Genomic DNA, 21001 nt, shown 5'->3' on the forward strand with positions numbered 1-21001 from the left:
AGGTATTGATATAACCGATACAAACATATACAATGTATTGATATAACCGATACAAACATATACAAGGTATTGATATAACCGATACAAACATATACAAGGTATTGATATAACCGATACAAGCATATACAAGGTATTGATATAACCGATACAAACATATACAAGGTATTGATATAACCGATACAAACATATACAATGTATTGATATAACCGATACAAACATGTGCAAGGTATTGATATAACCGATACAAACATATACCAGGTATTGATATAACCGATACAAACATATACAATGTATTGATATAACCGATACAAACATATACAAGGTATTGATATAACCGATACAAACATATACAAGGTATTGATATAACCGATACAAACATACAATGTATTGATATAACCGATACAAACATATACCAGGTATTGATATAACCGATACAAACATATACAATGTATTGATATAACCGACACAAACATACAATGTATTGATATAACCGATACAAACATATACAAGGTATTGATATCAACGACACAAACATACAATGTATTGATGTAACCGATACAAACATATACAAGGTATTGATATAACCGACACACACATACAATGTATTGATGTAACCGATACAAACATACAAGGTATTGATATAACCGATACAAACATACAATGTATTGATGTAACCGATACAAACATATACAAGGTATTGAAATCAACGACACAAACATGAACCCAGATATTGATATCAAGGAAACAAACTTGTAGCCAGATATTGTTATCAACGACATAAACATGAAGTCAGACATGGATATCAAATGCTAACATGAAGCCAGACATTGATATCATGAACCGCTTTATGAACCATTCATACATTTTAAGTTGGGATCTTGTAATTCGCGGTAAATTTTGTACATGTCCTTTGAACTTACTTTATGTCCTGTTATGGCATGTTCAAAAGCACAACCACTAGCGACACGTTTTATATACGTTAATTCCGGTTCGTGAGCTAGTTTTATTTTTGCCTTTTCTGCACATATTCCTGTGATATAAATGTCTTCCAACCAAAATAGCTTGGTATATAATGACACTTGATATATGTCGATAGCTGCCTGTAAGGACATGACGTAACAGGTACCAGAGACGTAGGGAGGGTATACGTCTCGAGGAAAGTCCTCCTTAGCTGTGTGCCATTTAGAGTGTATGTCCTGTATAGGACGCGCCCCAACAAACAAGTGTCCGATAATGATACGAGGGTGAGTCACTTTGGATAACATCTCCATTAGATTTGGAATATTCACAAAAATATCATCATCAACTTTTAACCCAAATTTTGCTATATTACAATAATTCTTCATCCACTTAAGAGCTCCTACCGATTTGATTGACAGATTTCGGTACGAATCCCAGAAATCTTCCTGCACAATATCATGGTATGTATGGTTTTCCTCAAAAACTTTATTTTGAATATTTTCTTTATTTTGCACTCCAAGAAAAAATACCATTCTCACATTCTGTTGCTGTTTCAAAAACAAACCCCACGTGTTCCGAATCGCCTGTCTTTTTGAAAATCCTGACACACTCGTACACACAATAATGATCAAATCTAATGAGTTATCTCCCCTGCACAGTTGAGGCTGGTTGATGACGTAAGAATAATTATGAGGATTAGTGACATTGCCAATGGTTGTGTTATGAAGATCCTGTTCAATATTAAAGCTATCTTCCTCTTGAAGTTTTCTTGATTGAACTTCGGGAGATTTTAACCTGGCTTTTAAGAATTGTTGAGCACTTATTTTAACCGCCCTTTCTGTGGCAAGCGGAGCAAAAGAATTTTTGAATCGGTTCTCACTTGACGACTGTCTGCTGCCTTCATCGTTTGGGGTAAGAAGGTATCTGTTTTGGTCCTGAACTACCTGTTCTCGGTAAGGTGACATTGTCCTACTGGCATCGTAAGCGAGATAGGCTAGCAAGTTAAACATCAAACTTAGGCAGAACACCAGCACAACTATCGTCCTGTAGTTATTTTCATCACACATCTTGCGAAAATCTCGAAAGGTTGCTGAAAATAGAAATAAAGCGCAATATTAATATTTTAACCATGATTTAGTTAACGCAAGGGTTGTGGTGATTTTATTTAACCGAGTGTAAAACTGTTTTGTACAATATAAATGATATCCAAATTAAGTCGATAACACTAAATTATGATACCTGACATGAAAGTCGATTAAACAATATTTTGAGAGAGACAGAGAAAGACAGTGAGACAGACAGACAGCAAGACAGAATACACGTCCACACGCACACACATACTGGTTTATGTAACAAACCAAGGTAAATTTTGAAACAAGTACATGAAGAAGCAAACCGAAATTGACGATGGGAGTGGAATAAATTTCTGATTAACCTGTCTAAAACTATCGCCATAGCTTGAGCGGTACATAGATTATCAGTTATTCTGAAATTTGAAAATCTGAATTTTCACATATATTGTGAGACACACACATGTCATGTATACCATGGTAAAGACAAACTGAGGTACTCAAATCCAATTTTATATAACTGTCATGTCATACAAAAATACAAAATGAGATACACGTGCTCACAGAAAACATTTTTCATAACAAAGAATGTTCCGATAGAAATATATCTAAATGAACAAAATTCATCTGTTAACAAACACAATAAAGTAACACAAGACCAGCTTAGCGAGGTACATAAAAAATTACCTCACTTTAACGAATTTCTGTTAACACAGTGTGGTAATACCACTGCGGTCTAGTGAGGTCAACGGAAACTACAGTACTTTAGTGAAATTCTGTTATCTAACACAATATAGTAACATCAGACCAGCTTAGCGAGGTACATGAAAGTTACCTCACTTTAGTGAAATTCTGTTAGCACAGTGTGGTAATACCACAGCGGTCTAGTGAGGTCCACGAAAGTTACCTCACTTTAGTGAAATTCTGTTAACACAGTGTGGTAATACCACAGCGGTCTAGTGAGGTCCATGAAAGTTACCTCACTTCAGTGAAATTCTGTTAACACAGTGTGGTAATACCACAGTGGTCTAGTGATGCCACGAAAGTTACATCACTTTAGTGAAATTCTGTTAACACATAGTTTGTCACATCACAGCGGCGAATTAGAGATAAGGACGCACCAAAATGTGACGACACTGCTCATGGCCGCCGGGATAGCCTTCAAATTAAGCGATGTGAAAACAGATCATTAGTACTGTCCAGGGCCAGCATTTATACTTTAAATAATGTGGAATTTCAAATTAATAGATTTCAAATTAAACGAGATGAAAATACGAAGACATTTTGACGGGATTGTTTTCATTTCAGATTAGCCCGTTTTCAATATAACCGAGTTCAAATTAAGTGTGTTCGACTGCACATATTAAAAGATGTAGTCTGTATACGTTTATATCAACTGTATTTCAAAATTAATCATATACTGAATTCTGACAAATTTTAGACCGCCAAACCTTTCCCGAACCCAGACTGGACTAGCATTAACAGTGTGTGTGGCCATATATGGATCTATTATATAAAAATTGGCTGAAGGGCATTATTGGTCAGCCGAGTTACAACGTTGTCGTTCACCTTGTACTATGTCATAAAGACATAATCCTTTTAACAAAGCAACGTATCTCGAACTACATTGTACCTGTAATTAACTACATTGTACATGTAATTAACTTCTTGTACATGTAATTAACTACATTGTATATGTAATTAACTACATTGTATATGTAATTAACTTCTTGTACATGTAATTAACTACATTGTATATGTAATTAACATCTTGTACATGTAATTAACTACATTGTATATGTAATTAACATCTTGTACATGTAATTAACTACATTGTATATGTAATAGACTACATTGTACTACATTGTACATGTAATTAACTATACTGTACATGTAATTAACTACATTGTACAGGTAATGAAAATGTAAAGCGTGCATAACATTAACTGCCATCCTGTTTAGGATTCTAACAAACTTTGCATCAAAAATGTAGTCTTTTCACATAAACTATTGTAAACTATACCCCCACCCCAAAGAAAATGTGACAACCCGGTTTTCCTGAAATCACAATAGCTGTAAAGTACCTTGATAACCTATATGATTCTACTATAGCTGGGAGTTGAGATTTTTGAAATTTGAGTCAATTTGACCCAATTTCTTCCCTGCCTCCATCACCCCATCCTTACCTTACCCAATTTCTTCCCTGCCTCCATCACCCCATCCTTACCTTACCCAATTTCTTCCCTGCCTCCATCACCCCATCCTTACCTTACCCAATTTCTTCCCTGCCTCCATCACCCCATCCTTACCTTACCCAATTTCTTCCCTGCCTCTATCACCCCATCCTTACCTTACCCAATTTCTTCCCTGCCTCCATCACCCCATCCTTACCTTACCCAATTTCTTCCCTGCCTCCATCACCCCATCCTTACCCAATGATAATTATCCTGGAAGGAGTTACTTATAACGCCGCCGTCTTAACCAGTTTTCTACAATGAATGGTGATGCGTCCATTTAACTCGCTGGTGGTAATGCTGAGTAAATATTACCGACTAAGTAGAATGTGTTGTGGTTCGCCGCGGTGTTTATGTGCAGAGGAGCGAGATAACACACATCCGAACACTTATTAGATAAACACAATCTGGATACATGTCCAGTAAATATCCCAACATCAGACCGTCGTCCTGACGCAAAGAAAATTGTCGAGATTCGAAATAGGGACGAGCATAACTACGCCAATGTTGTGAGCGTCTGTATTTAGTACAGTAAATTATAACACAGCATTTATGTGGCAGTGTCAATTTTACTTTTATCTATTTGCATATATTTTTATAAATGTACTTGTCCAACCTGTATATTCTGTATCGTTATTCACGCGCTGGACAGAGACATGGACAGTCGCAATTATATGTAGCTACGTACGGACGACTGTGGTGGCAAATATACATTTTAAAATAGATCTTTTGGTGCGTCTAAATAAATGTATGAAAGGAATGAATCTAGCGTTGTTTTATAAAACACTGTAGCATAGGAACCCGGCTACATTATGGCGCCCATGTAGGAACACACACTCACACACGATACGGGAGTTCCCGGCAAATTTGAAATCACGGAGCCTCGTTTTGAAGTTCTGGACCATCGCTGTGTGTCCTTGACCTTCCAGGTCAGGTATTAGCACTTCCGGAAGAAATCCACGTTTTTGAATTCTGTGTTGTCTGACTGATCAGCATGGATTATTCGATTTATACCGGAGTGGATGTATTATTTGGCAAATAAAACCGTTCCTTGTATTAAAATTTTATGTTTCCAAGCAAATAGTATGCATACTGGAAGCTGTCGATTTATATAAAGCTGTTATTTTTATCATAACATTTGTTGTGTACTTTACTATTTTTACATTGTGTTACGCGTGTGCTTTACTACTGAGACTAACTCGATAGGCCAACAGGTGAATTCGTCGACGACCGTGTCATGCCTGAGTGAACAACACCTGTTTTGAACTGCAGTGGTCACGAGTGTTTTATTAATTTCAGTGACATTTACTCGTGAACTCTTGACTTTAATATTACAACTCACAGTTGATACCCATTTTGTGTGTTTATTTCTTTCATGTTCTTTTGGATTCAAATTACCTTATATCCGATAGGATTTCCAGTTTTGATGAAACTTTTCATTTTTTTTCTTTTGTCATTTGAAGTAGATCTCACATAGATATTGCCTACCCGGTCACTATTTTGACTAGCAAAAAGTTGACTGGACCTCGCAATTGACATTCCTGATTTCTGTGACTGCTGCACTTTATGTTTTATATATATATGTACATGTGTGCGTGTTTCTTGTGTTGATGTTTTGTTGAACTTGTACTCAATGTTCCTTGCTGTTGGAACTAAGCTAATATTTTACAGCATTTTTCTCATCCAGAAGGATTACTTGGAAAATATATCAGGTAAAACCCAGCGATCAGTGTAAACTAAGTATTTTGATATGAATATTGTTTATTTACAGCTGACGCAATACAAATGTGTTAGAGAGTTGGTCCTGAAGTGATTTTTTAGTAGATATTTCGTTTCAGGTGTATTGCTTTAAAATTTTATGCCTTTTGTCCAATTATTTATTCATGATGTCCGACAAATCATTTTCAGGGAAGCACATTGAGGTTATTACAGCTACTCTTTTAGCCATGGGTTACAAACCCCAAGAAGGCCAACTTAAGTCTGAGGAGCTCCGGTCATGGATCAAGTCCAAGGGGAGTACCAGTACTAAGGATCCTAAACAGGAAGATGGGGCAAGTGCCATGCCCAATCCTATGTCAGTTACAGTCAGCCCACCTGTGAGGATTTCCACCTTTTCAGGAGAAGAAAAGGACACATCCTATGATTTATGGAAGCACGAGGTGGAGTCCTTGCTGTTGTCTCATGGAGAAGATGTGGTGGCCCATGTACTTCGAAGATCATCGAAGGGAAAAGCTGGAACGGTCGTCATGCATCTTGGATTGGATGTGTCAGTTAGAAATATCCTAACCAAGATGGATAGTATCTTCGGCACGGTGGAAAAGGGTGAAGCACTTCTGGCACAGTTTTACAGCGCACGTCAGAAGGAGGGGGAGGATACAGCCTCTTGGAGTTGTAGATTAGAGCTGTGAAGAGAAGAGAGGTGACTTATGCCCACTCAGGAGATATGCTGAGAACGATGTTTTGGACAGGCCTTAGAAGAGATTTAAAGGATATTACAGGCCATAAGTATGACACCATCCAAGACTTTGATCGTCTTGTGATTGCAATCCGCCAGGTGGAGCAAGATCTCAGGAATAGAGAGGAGGAGACCCAGACAAAGAAGCCCCACCCTGAAGAGTCAAAGATGAAAACGAAGCCCAATCCTGCTTGCATGGCTAGTTCTGAAGCAACAGATGACATAGAGGAAATGAAGGGGATGATCAAGCAGTTGACTACAGACATGGCTAAAATGAAAAAGGTTACAAAGCAGTACCAGAAGTTCAACAGGAAGTCTGGAGCGGGCAAGTCTTGGACCAATCAACAGGGAGAGCAATCTCAGCAGGGACAGCGTCATTTTAACCCTAAGGAGTCAAAGACATCTCAACCCCATGATGATGGCCCGTTGTGCTGGCGATGCGGACAGAGAGGTCACATTAAGCTTGGGTGTCGCATCCGGTTAGACCATTTAAACGGGGAGAGGCCTATGAAGAAGGGCAGCTCATAGGCTGTGAGAGAAGAGCTTTTAACTATCATGTACAGGATAGGAAGAAACAGGTACCCGGAGAGCTTGTGGGTACACCCAATGAAGTATCAGTGTTCCTTGCTAAGAGTAATGTTCAAGCTTTGCTCGACACAGGTTCCACTGTTTCAACAATTTCTGAGCATTATTACAGAAACTTCCTGTCAGATGTTTGTCAGTTCATGCCCATTACAGATTTTCTGAATGTGGAGTGTGCAGATGGTAATCTCCTGCAATATTCTGGTTATATAGAGACAGATGTAGCAGTACCTGGACTTAGTGGGGAGTCACTGGCCTGCTTATTATTAGTTGTCCCGGATAGCAGTTATAACTCAACAGTTCCTTTGCTACTTGGCACGAATGTACTGTTCCCTATGATGTATGCCTGTAAAGGTAAGTATGGAGCAAGATTTCTACAACAAGCAGATCTTCATTCACCCTGGTATCTTGCATTCAGATGTTTGTCTTTAAGGGAGCGAGAGTTAGTCAGGAATGAAAACAGACTCGGTCTTGTTAGATTTGCGGAGACTAAAAGTATTGTGATGCAGCCGAATAGCTACGTTACTTTGAAGGGTTACATTGACAAAGCAATAAGCTATCATAAGACCTGCGCCATGCTGCAGCCATCGAAACTGGCTACCATTTCAACATTACTGGATTTGACACCTGGAGTCATAGATTTCGGTGATAACAATAGAACTGTATCTGTGCAGCTTTCCAATGTCACCAGCCGGACACTGACCATCCATCCGAAGGCAGTGATTTGTGAGCTCCAACCTGTAGTCATGGAGAAACCACCGCCCTCCATGGAGCAAAAGGAGAGACCCAATATATTGGATATCCTAGATTTTTCCTCATCGAAGGATGTGCCTTGGTCACCGTATCAGCTTAGTGAGGGAATGGAACTGATCAAGAAGTATGAGGATATATTCTCGAAACATGATAATGATATTGGTCATTCCACTATGGTACAGCACAGGACAAGACTTGAAGACGAAACCCCTTTCAAGCAACGTCACCGAAGAATCCCACCATCCATGTTGGAGGATATTAAAGGACACTTTCAGCAACTTTTGTCAGGAGGGATTATCAGGAAGTCGCATTCACCATGGACTTCTAATGTTGTGTTGGTGAGGAAAAAAGATGGCAGTTTAAGGATGTGTGTGGATTACCGGCAATTGAATAATCGCACTATCAAAGATTCTTACGCCCTGCCTAGAATAGAGGAGATCTTAGACTGTTTGAGTGGTAACAAGTTTTTCACTGCGCTGGATATGAAGAGTGGTTACCACCAGGTGAAGATAGATGAACCACACAAAGAAAGAACAGCATTCACTGTTGGACCGTTAAGATTTTTCGAATTTAACCGTATGCCTTTTGGATTGTCCAACGCCCCAGCGACCTATCAGCGTTTAATGGAAGAATGTCTTGGTGATCTTCATTTGAACATTTGTCTTATCTATTTGGATGATCTTATTGTGTTTTCAGATACTTATGAAGAACATTTACGTCGACTTGAAAAGATATTTCAGAGACTCAGGGATTGTAATTTGAAGTTGTCGCCAAAGAAATGCTGTTTCTTCAGGAATCGAGTGAAGTACGTAGGACATATTGTATCGGAGGCTGGTATAGAAGCTGATCCAGACAAGATTGAAAGATTCGAGATTGGCCAGAACCATCAACGCCTGAAGATGTTAGAAAATTTTTAGGATTTGCCGGATATTATCGCAAATTTGTACCCAACTTTGCTCATATTGCCAGACCGCTCACTGATTTACTACCGCCTACTCATAAGAAGTCAGCAAAGTCTAAGAAGCAGGAAGAAGTTGAGTGGAAATGGGGCACCCGGGAAAGAATATCATTCCAAAACTTGAAAGAAGCTCTTTCATCACCACCTGTTCTTGGATTTGCCGATTACACCAAACCATTTGAACTTCATACAGATGCCAGTTCAATCGGTTTGGGAGCTGTTTTATTATCAGGGCCATGATAGTACATGCCGTCCAGTTGCTTACGCCAGTCGTGGACTTACAAAAACGGAGAAGAATTACCCAGCTCATAAGCTAGAATGTTTAGCTATGAAGTGGGACATTACCGACAAGTTTCATGATTATTTGTACGGAAACCACTTCACAGTTTACACGGATAACAACCCGTTAACCTATGTACTTTCGAAGGCAAAACTGGATGCTGCAGGCCATCGCTGGTTGTCGGCCTTAGCTACATACAACTTTGACATACGCTACAAGCATGGAAAGAACAACCTGGATGCAGATACTTTATCAAGATACCCAGGACATGAGGATGATTTTAGGACAGACATCCAACACATAACCAGGGAATGCATCAAAGCTGTGTGCAATGCCATCACTGAGGGATCTCCATTTATGGAAACCATGTGCATGTCAGCTGAGGTCTTAGATGATACCGACATTGGACTAGACTTCGGAGAATACACACCCACACAGATGAGGAAACTACAGAGTGAGGACGGAGCAATTGGTGACATATTGCCCTATGTCAGGAATCATCAGAGGCCAACAAGATTTATGGATAATTGTAATGAGTTCAAGGTCTATGCAAAGAAATTTTACAACTTAACTCTATCCAGGGGGGTCCTATACAAGAAGACTCGAGATGATACATTTCAGTTAGTATTGCCCTTGTCATTGAGACGGAGGGTGCTTCAGGCCTTACACAATGACACAGGACACCCTGGGCGTGATAGGACGACGTCAAGCATACAGGGTCGATTCTATTGGCCTGGAATGTGCAAGGACATAGATGAATGTGTGAAGCTGTGCGATCGCTGTACCAGAGCCAAGACACCAGCAAGAGCCCGAGCCCCGCTTGTCAGCATACAAACATCACAGCCAATGGAACTTGTGTGTATTGACTTTTTTACACTAGAACCAGCCAAAGGAAATTATCAATATCTTTTAGTGATAACCGATCACTTCACTAGATATGCACAAGCCATACCTACTCGGAATATGTCGGCTCATACTACTGCAGATGCTCTTTACCATAACTTCGTCATCCATTATGGGATGCCCAAGCGAATCCACTCCGACCAGGGAGCTAACTTTGAAGGAGATCTCATAAAGGAGTTATGTCTGCTATTAGGAATAGAGAAGTCGAGGATAAGTCCTTATCATCCGCAAGGAAACGGTTTATGTGAGAGGTTTAACAGAACTTTGCTTGACATGCTTCGCACATTGAATCCAGACCAAAAGAAAGATTGGAAGTCATTTATTGGACCCTTCACTAATGCATACAACTGCACTAGGCACGAGACAACAGGGTATTCACCGTACTACCTGATGTTCGGTCGACACCCCAGACTACCAGTTGATGTTGCTTTTGGCGTTAGGGAGCAGGATGAAGACTCTGACCAACCCTCATATTCTGCATATGTTGAGGAGTTACGTGAACGTTTGAAGCAAGCATATCAAGATTGCTGACCCATGGGAGAGTGAAATTTATGTTGTGGAAAGTCAGCCAAACAATGATATTCCAGTATATATCATTCAACGGGAGGATGGTACTGGAAGAAAAAGAACCATGCACAGAAACCATCTTCTTCCAGTTGGATATTTAACGCCAGATTCCAGGAGCATGGATGATAAAGCACCTACAAGGCCTAAATCTGCGCCAAGGCATAGGAAGCCTAAACCATAACAAACAGTGAGTGAGGATGTGGAGGTGGAGCGCGAAGATCAAAGTGATACTTCATCAGTGGTAATCCATGTTTCCTCACCGGAAGTAGAATCTGTTACAGTTACAGATATTCCAGTTCAGCAGGATGACGGTCCACATACAGCTGACTGGGATGATGAGGTTGTTGATGACGATCCACCCCAAGACGTTGAGGGTGAGCAACCTCGGGAGCCAGAGACTGAGCTCAGGAGGTCGCAGCGTGTTAGAGCTCCACCCAAGTGGTTCACCTCAGGTGAGTTTGTCATGTCAGGCCAGGAGCCTGATTGGCTGCGTAGAGACAGATACTTGTTGACACTAGCTAATTCAAAAGAATTTTTAAATCTCTCTCCACAGATGACAGAAGCAGTAGTGTCTCTTGTCACCGAGGAAAACTGACGGAGACGTCATCTTATTTGCAGGGGGAGTATGTGGCAGTGTCAATTTTACTTTTATCTATTTAAATATATTTTTATAAATATACTTGTCCAACCGGTTTGTTTTGTCAGTGTATGTTCTAAGAATTTCTCACCTGTGTTTTGTTATGTAAATGTCTTGTCACGTGATTGATTACATGCTTGTTCGTGCACCTGTATGTTCTGTATCGTTATTCACGCGCTGGACAGAGACATGGACAGTCGCAATTATATGTAGCTACGTACGGACGACTGTGGTTGCAAATATACATTTTAAAATAGATCTTTTGGTGCGTCTAAATAAATGTATGAAAGGAATGAATCCAGCGTTGTTTTATAAAACATTGTAGCATAGGAACCCGGCTACATTATTACGGTTTTATCTGTCGTAGATATAATATTAGTATTGGCGCTGTTTCTACTGCAACAACTATTAAAATAATTATCATTGCGAGTGGTTCCCTCAGCAGAGATGCAAAAAGTTTTGTTTTCTGTTCTTTGTTTTCACTTTTTTAACTGATTTTTCCCTATATTAATTTTAAGGATATCAAATTATAAAAAAAAATAGTGCTCTAGAAACATTGATCGTCACATGATAACTGGACCATGTCCCCAACACCAACCATTTTATGATATCTGCGTCAAATTCGGTTATAAATGCCGTATTCCGAGCCTTAATGCATCAAAGTTCTAAATGTCAATTATTTTTTCTGGATGTCGAATATGGCCTGCCAATGACATCGAAGTTTTAAATATTTTTTTTCTGAATGTCTTATATTGCCACACAATGACAAAACATTCTGAATGCCTTTTCACCGAATGTCGAATACCGCTTCTCAGATATTGTTTTTGCGAAGGTCCCATGTTGGATGTTTACCTAATGTATAACGACGGTTAATTGTTGCAACTAGAAGGACTATGTTGATGAAATATTAACAGATGACACCCGTGTAATAAACACTCTGTACAAGTATATAGCGTCGAGTTAGCAACAGATGGTAAACGCTCACGATCAAAACTCATATTTTTTGACGAGCTTCATAGTCAAAATGTGGAGGACAAAATCAAACGCTTCACTTTCATTTCATGACGTAAAATTAATGTTCATATTATGACATAACCATCGATATCTGACTGACGCCCACAGGTACATCAAACTGAAGCAAACGTATTCCAACGTAGAGACGTGTAAATCTGATTGTGACGTAACACGTTTACACTACACATGTGAATGCGATTGTGACGTAACACGTTTACACTACACATGTAAATGCGATTGTGACGTAACACGTTTACACTACACATGTAAATACGATTATGACGTAACACTTTTACACATGTAAATGCGATTGTGGCGTAACACGTTTACACTACACATGTAAATGCGATTATGACGTAACACTTTTACACATGTAAATGCGATTGTGACGTAACACGTTTACACTACACAAGTAAATGCGATTGTGGCGTAGAACGTTTACACTACACATGTAAATGCGATTATGACGTAACACTTTTACACATGTAAATGCGATTATGACGTAACACTTTTACACATGTAAATGCGATTGTGACGTAACACGTTTACACTACACAAGTAAATGCGATTGTGGCGTAGAACGTTTACACTACACATGTAAATGCGATTATGACGTAACACTTTTACACATGTAAATGCGATTGTGACGTAACACGTTTACACTACACATGTGATTGCGATAGTGACGTAACACGTTTACACTACACATGTAAATGCGATTGTGACGTAACACGTTTACACATGTAAATGCGATTATGACGTAACACTTTTACACATGTAAATGCGATTGTGACGTAACACGTTTACACTACACATGTAAATGCGATTGTGACGTAACACGTTTACACATGTAAATGCGATTGTGACGTAACACATTTACACATGTAAATGCGATTGTGACGTAACACGTTTACACATGTAAATGCGATTGTGACGTAACACGTTTACACATGTAAATGCGATTGTGACGTAACACGTTTACATTACACATGTTATTGCGATAGTGACGTAACACGTTTACACTACACAAGTAAATGTTATTGTGGCGTAACACGTTTACACTACACATGTAAATGCGATTGTGACGTAACACTTTTACACATGTAAATGCGATTGTGACGTAACACGTTTACACTACACATGTAAATGCGATTGTGACGTAACACGTTTACACATGTAAATGCGATTGTGACGTAACACGTTTACACATGTAAATGCGATTGTGACGTAACACGTTTACACATGTAAATGCGATTGCGACGTAACACGTTTACACATGTAAATGCGATTGTGACGTAACATGTTTACACATGCAAAATGTGTGATTGTGATGTAACACGTTAACACGTGTAAAGGTGATTGTGACGTAAGACATTTACACATGCATAATGTGTGATTGTGACATTACATGTGTAGGAAGGATTGTTGAACTGATGGTGGCAACATTAATATAATGTGAATTTGTTATTGTGACGACACAAAAAGTTCGGTTATGTGAAATCATATGTCATGACTTGCAAACCTTTATCACTGCGGCATAAATAAGTGCATCATCATTATTATTACATTTTTAACGGCTAGGCAACACATAATAGGCCATTAGGGCCATCAACCGGTAAAGCACAAAGCGACGATTATAAGTTCATATTACACAGGTAAGAGGTGACTGGAATTCATATTGAAGGTATGATACAATGGTTGAACAAACATAGAAGTAGGTATGTAAAACATGAATTGCAGTCGTTTCTGACCTGATTTTTTATGTACATCATATTTTGAATTTATTTTTTATTCGGATCGACTTTAAAGATATCATGTATAGCCCAGTTTTGGTTTGATATCTCAAATTTACAGAAGATGGACGCTCTTGTATAGTTACTTTATATAGGTGTACATTGACTTTACATAGGAATACATAGGCTAGAATAGAACCTGAAGTACAGTAACAACATTTACTATCATCATTATCATATAAAGGCTCGAGCAAGGTATACATAGGTATAGTGTGGTGTAGTCAGGGGATTAACGGCAACAATAGATATAAATACTTAAGCAACGCTAATCAAAATTTTAAAAAGCATCATAATAAGTTGATTTGGAATCTAGACCGTGCTAATAAGCTGGAATCTAGACCGTGCTAATAAGCTGGAATCTAGACCGTGCTAATAAGCTGGAATCTAGACCGTGCTAATAAGCTGGAATCTAGACCGTGCTAATAAGCTGGAATCTAGACCGTGCTAATAAGCTCGACTGCAGCCCCTTTCCTCAGTTACAAAGTTCCTTTCTGTTTCGTACTGATAACAGCTGGACAAGTTTATAGAAGATGGACGGTTCCAATAATACTTTTTAAGGAACTTTTTACAAATATCTACATATAGTGGACAGATGAGAACAGATGAAACTCGTCTTCTACCTAATGTTGATTACAAAAGTTTTCCATCGGAACATTACGATAACGACCTTCCTCTAAACCCAACTGAAAGGATGAACGTCGTAATTTCGATACAAGTGTAAGATCTGCATCTTGGATAGACTTTGTTAAATGAAACTGCAGTCTGAAACTACCAAACAGGAATTTATACAACTAGCATTTTGACGACCGCTCAACAAATTCATCCCTTATTTGAATAAAATTATATATCAACTTATAACAACGTAAAAATATCTGTTCATTATTAGCATACTGAGTTAACCAGACGTTACGAAAACCACAGGACAAAAATAGCTTCTTAGCTTGACAACGCCAATTACAGTTTCTGTGGTTACATTCTGCCATTTCTTCATACATTGATTTAACAATACAATTATCACATCTAATTAACTTCAACCAATATTTCATTATTCGACATTTTCTGATGTGTCCTAATTCCGAGTATACCACAAAAAATGGCGAACTTCTTTTTCACATTCAGGATTATTTTTGAAAAATCAACATGTACTTTTTCTACAGTGGTCGCGGCGTTAAAGCCCCATGTTTCGCTACCATACTTAAGAACAAGGGAAACATATATATCAAAAACATTGACTTTCGATTCTACATTGAGTGACAAATTATTACAAGTTCTTAATACATTATACCGCATTGACGGCCTTGTTCAGCAATTGTGAATTGAGCTATTGAGCTTCTGTAAACTTACCATTACAATTAAGCAATGCATCAAGATAATTAGATCTATCAACACATTCTATATCTTTACCATTAAAATAAAATTTCACATCAGCTCGTAATCTTCCACCATCTCGAAATACAACATTTTTTTGTTTTCTCTGTGTTAACTGTCAGATCCCAATTATCACTATATATACTATATAAAGAGTCGAACAAGTTTTTTGCAAACCAGAGGCAGATTCTGAGAAGAAGACAAAATCATTTACATACATAAGAAACAAAGAAATATACCTAAAAATAAGCGTCACATGAAGTATTTATAAGTTAATTTTCAAGGTCATTCACATACGTGGAATAAAGGAAGGGAGATAACTCCTCTCCTTGCATCAATCCCCGTGAGCATATTAAGAAATCAGACAACTCAGATTTATACTTAACACAAGACTTTAAACCTTCATATAAAGATTTTACAATATTCAATAGTTTTCCTCTGCCTCCACTTTGAAAAAGTTTAAAAATAATTTATTTCTTTGTTGTCTTCTGATATTCTAGATTTCCTCGGTACATTCCTATGATCAACTTTAGAGGATACATCACAATGTTGTAATATACATGTATTGACAACTGGACGAAAGTTGTCTATCACTGACGTCATTTAGTGTACATACAGTTCTAATACTAATAAGTACAAGATTATCTGAATTCTCACTAAGATTATTTCTTATATCGTTTACATTTTCACTTTTCCATTCAACGTTCCTACATGGTACTCCAGTTGTTGTACTAGTTTTACAGTGACAAAATTTTTGTTTATAATTTAGTCGTACTTTGCAAGACAGTGGAGCATGATCTGAAATGGTTGCAAAATTTCCTGAAATGAGTAAGTAAATGTCAGCAAAGTTATCTGTAAATGTAAACAAATAACCTATAGTATTTTGCCATTTTTGCTGTAAAAAGAGAAACTCCCTTTATTGTTTCCGGTATGGAGACCATTAACAATTTGTATACCAGACATTTTACACAATGCTAACAGTATCCTACCAAAAGAATTTACAAATCCAGCCATATTCTTTCGCTAGATTCTATCCTTATTATCATAGTTAAAAGTTTCCATCAAACTGAGTATATCATGGTTAAAGTGGTCATTTTCTATAAAGTCATGCCTGGAACCTGTTCTCGAATCGAGATCCACCATCGCATACACAGGACCTTCATCTTTACATCTTACAAGACTTTCCTCTAAAATTTGAAATAAATCAATATTATATGCCGTATAAAATACACACAATTTTGCTACAATGATGGTATCACTGAAATTACACACAATACTTAGATTCTTGTATAAACAATGTTTATAAAAAAAATAACAATTCCTCCTCCCCTACCCGACTTCCGAAGATATGTGAAAAGGTATGGGGTCACCTGCCCGACCACGTGGGTTTTTCCCCGGGTACTCCGGTTTCCTCCCACATTAAGACCCCTCGCGCGCTTCCATCCGAGCCAACATGAGTTATTTATATAAGTTGGAAAAACTTGCTCGCAATCGTTGTAAAATAAATAAAGTTTATTATAAAAAATCAATACAATAACTCTCCGCGCTTTCCTATCTTCCTTCGATGGTCTCCATTTGCCAGGGGACTTCCGATGGGGACTGAGAGAGAATGGACGTAGTTCATATCGCGGTCCTTCAATCGTAAGTCATCGTGGCCTTCTTTGGCCCTACAGGTGCCGTGTACTGAGTACTAAGTGTACTGTATTTGTGCCATATTTTGATTATTGTTAACATTGTAAAAGGAAAAACTGACACTGTGAAGTATTTTTGTATTTCACCGCCATTTCCTCGACATGGCCAGGGCGTTGGCCGTAATGGTGGCCCCGGACATAACAGGACCCAGAACAGGTCGTACAAGAAAGACAGTTCCTATTTTGTTGAAGTTGGTGACAACAACGTTATTACGTCTTTAAACATTATTGGCTGTGTTGACCATCAGTGTGGTCCAGGTGATCTATTTGCCCGTGTCCCCAAAGGGGGGAATGGTTTCGAGATCACTCTACACGGTAAGGCGTCGGCCAAGATATTGTTGGACGGCGTCAACATTAACGAACGTTTCTGTGATGTGTTGGAGGTTGTAAAATCTTTCATTGTTGTCTTCTTTCTGCATACACCTGCCTATATTGAAGACAATGAACTTGAGACCAGACTTACTAGTTTAACGATTTCATCCCCATTCCAAGGACGGTATTACCCTTGGACGGAAATAGCGGACGGCAAGACATTTGTCAAGGTCAGGTTTCCGCCTGCACTTCCGTCAATACCATATACTGTAAAGTTGGACAACGCGTATTACCGTGTGGTACACAACAATCAGAAACGTATGTGTTCTCTGTGTCATTCGAGTGACCATCTATTTAGAGATTGTCCACAGTTCCGCCGTGTAAGGGGCATATGTCTGGTATGGAAGAGAGTAGTCAATGTGAGAGGAATGATTTTTTAGAATTAAAGAAGTCATGAAGTAAAAAGGTTAATAGGCCGCCACAAACATGCCAAAAACAGAGCAGAACTTCTTTTCAAATGTATACAAAGTAGATATCGTTGATATAGCATTATTGATTATGTTTAAATTGTTAGCTAACAGCTGTAATGGGTTGAAACTAAAATACAACAAACTTTTGCTTGGTGTAATGAAAATTGTAACATTGTTTTATTACAACAGACGCACTGGAATGACACTTTTGTAAGTCAGATAAGTGACAAATGGAACGGAACAATTATGCTTCTAATTACGACAGTGGTCATCAGGGTGTCTCAATATTGGTTAGTATTAATATGGAAAAGTATGTGATAAATTCTGAAGGTCATGATGGTCGGTTTTTACATGTCAAAATTGATATTGATGGTTCTATTATAAATATTTTTAATATTTACGCGCCAAATGTTCTAAATGACAGATATGAATTTATAATAAAAAATTTGCAAGTTCAAGTTGAGTAATGTGGACGGTAACATCATATTGGGTGGAGATTTTAAAACCTTTCTTAGTCATTTAGACAGAGGTGGGTCATCGTGTCACGTTGCTGATAAATTTGTTAGAAAGTTGAATGATATAATGAATCTTTTTAATTTAACTGATGTATAGAGCAGAAATAAGGGTTGTTCTGTTTTTTCTTGCAAACAAATCAGAAACGGCAATGATTTTGAAAGTATATTTTTGCATTTCTTTGATAATATTCGTGAAAAAGGGGAACTTTCTAAATTAATGAAACTGGGTGTGATAAATATGTTATATAAAAATCAGGGTGAAAAAAAATTGCCTAAAAAACTGGAGGCCTATTAGCCTGCTGAACGTTGATTATAAAATTCCAGCAAGAATTATGTCAAAAAAGACTTAAACAGGTTTTGCCTTCAATTATCTCCCCTGTCTAAAGCTGTGTATTGGGCAGAGACATAGCAGACAATATATCCAGTGTTAGAGATGTTATTAACTCGGTTGAAAGGAATAAATTAGAAAGACATTCTTAAAATTGACCAATAAAAGGCTTTCGACAGAGTTCACCATGGTTATCTGTTAAAAATGTTAGAGAAGTTTGGATTTGGCCCGAATTTTTTTCCCCGATCCGGAATTCAGAAACGCAGGGCTATCCAATATCTGCGTTACTATACGTCCTGGTTGCTGAACCTCTTGGACGGACAATACTAAAGAACAAAGTTATTTGTGGTATTCCTATTCCTATGTCGGAGAATGAATCTAAAATTTTTCAACACGCTGATGATACCAGTCGATCGTCTGGTGCGAAAGTTAACAAATCAAAAACTGAATTACTTTGTGTTGGTAGCGGAGAAATATCTGATAATGAATTTAACTTGTATAAATTCAAACTTTTAAAAGATGGTATTTTAATTCTCGGAGTATATCTGGGAAAAAGTGACGCTCTCTGTGATGAGCTTAACTGGAGTGGTAAAGTTAAGTCAATTAAAAAACTTTTACAATGATGGTCTCAGAAAAAAAATTGACTATACACGTAAGAGCTACAGTCATCTCATCTTTGTTTTTGTCTAAATGTTGGTACATACTTACTGTCACGAGTATACCCGATGGTGTGAAAAATGAATAAAAAAAGTGATGTATTGGTTTTCTATGGAATAATAAATTTCATCTTGTATCGTATAAAACTACCATCAGTGATAAGCGTGACGTTAGAATACAGTTTCCTGATATAGACCTAAAGCTAAAAGCTTTTAGAATTAAATTTGCATTCCGTTTACAATATGGACAAGAACTCGCTAATGTAACACTAAGTGTGACATTGCAAGAAAAAAGTAGAGATATTCATAAGCCTACAAATTTTGTTTGAAGTATAACTGTAAATGGTGTCTTTCTATGTGAAACAAAAAATCATTTTGAAACTTACTTCAGTGAAGAACAAAGAGAATGAATTTAGAGCATGTAACATTGACACTATTCCCAAACTGAGATTGATGGTTCTTTGACTTGTTTAAAGTTTAGTATTAGGTTTGTTTATCTCAAAACATTGTCCATCATTTCGACTTAAAAAATTGTATTTTTCAAATTTATCATGTATTTCAGAAATTCGATGAAAACAGGTTTCTCTGATTGTTTTGTCAATGTTACATGCAATTATTAAGAGATAAATATAATCAGAATTATGTTCTTGGTAAACAAGAAAAGTCATTTTTTCATTGTGTTACTGTCGTATAAAGAAAATTCTATCAATATTTTTGCAACCTTCTCATTTCAGTAATAACGTAGTTTTACATATGTTGCATGTAACATGGACACAAAAAATATGAATCATAAAGCATGCCAGAAATGCTATTAAAACATATAAAAAGCCCCCCAATACACTATCTGTATGTTAATTATAATTATACTCCCACACATCTCAAATATAATATTGTTTAAGTAGTCGCATGTAACATTGACACCAAAAACGTGCAACTATTTATTTTCAGGTCAAGGATACGTACGGAAATCGTTCCCACCAAAAAATCGCTATCGTGAGGTCAAACCCGTTTCAAATACCAGATCTACTGTTTTAATTTTTTGTTGAAAAATACAAAGAAAAAATAACACAACATTATCAAAGATCATATTTTACTCCGAATGTGTGCGTAACACTTCGTTACGTGATCAAAATTACCAGATTACTGTAAACAAGCGTTTTTTATCGATAGACCCATCATTTTGCAGTTGATTAACAACTTTTACAGCACCACAATTATTCAGGCATTTATTAAATACCACTCGGAGTTTCACTACTGCAGAAATGTCACACATTTTGCCTATAATTTATCCACTTGCGGCGTACAACTTGTGCTGCTTCCTTGTTATTTAATCAATTAGATCAATTTGTTTTTTCATATGACGATAAAAAAACCCAACTTTAATATTTAAACAATGTGTATTCTCCATACTTGCAAAATTTTGTTTGTTTTTTATTGGATAAACTACTTTGACAC

At 37.5% G+C, this 21001-nt stretch overlaps 1 protein-coding gene across 1 annotated transcript in view; it reads right to left on the reverse strand.

Annotated features, from left to right (window-relative positions):
- Positions 1-276: 276 nt before the first annotated feature.
- Positions 277-21001, reverse strand: part of LOC132557608 (beta-1,3-galactosyltransferase 1-like) — a 31188-nt gene continuing 10463 nt past the window's right edge. The window contains exon 2 of the mRNA XM_060222117.1: positions 277-2050. Within this exon, the coding sequence (XP_060078100.1) occupies positions 846-2027 (1182 nt within the window). The 5' untranslated portion in view covers positions 2028-2050 and the 3' untranslated portion in view covers positions 277-845. The remainder of the gene's footprint in view (positions 2051-21001) is intronic.

Source organism: Ylistrum balloti, unplaced genomic scaffold (genome assembly GCF_031769215.1).
Source record: "Ylistrum balloti isolate Yb309-2 unplaced genomic scaffold, AGI_CSIRO_Ybal_v1 Utg370700, whole genome shotgun sequence".
NCBI classification, from domain to species: domain Eukaryota; kingdom Metazoa; phylum Mollusca; class Bivalvia; order Pectinida; family Pectinidae; genus Ylistrum; species Ylistrum balloti.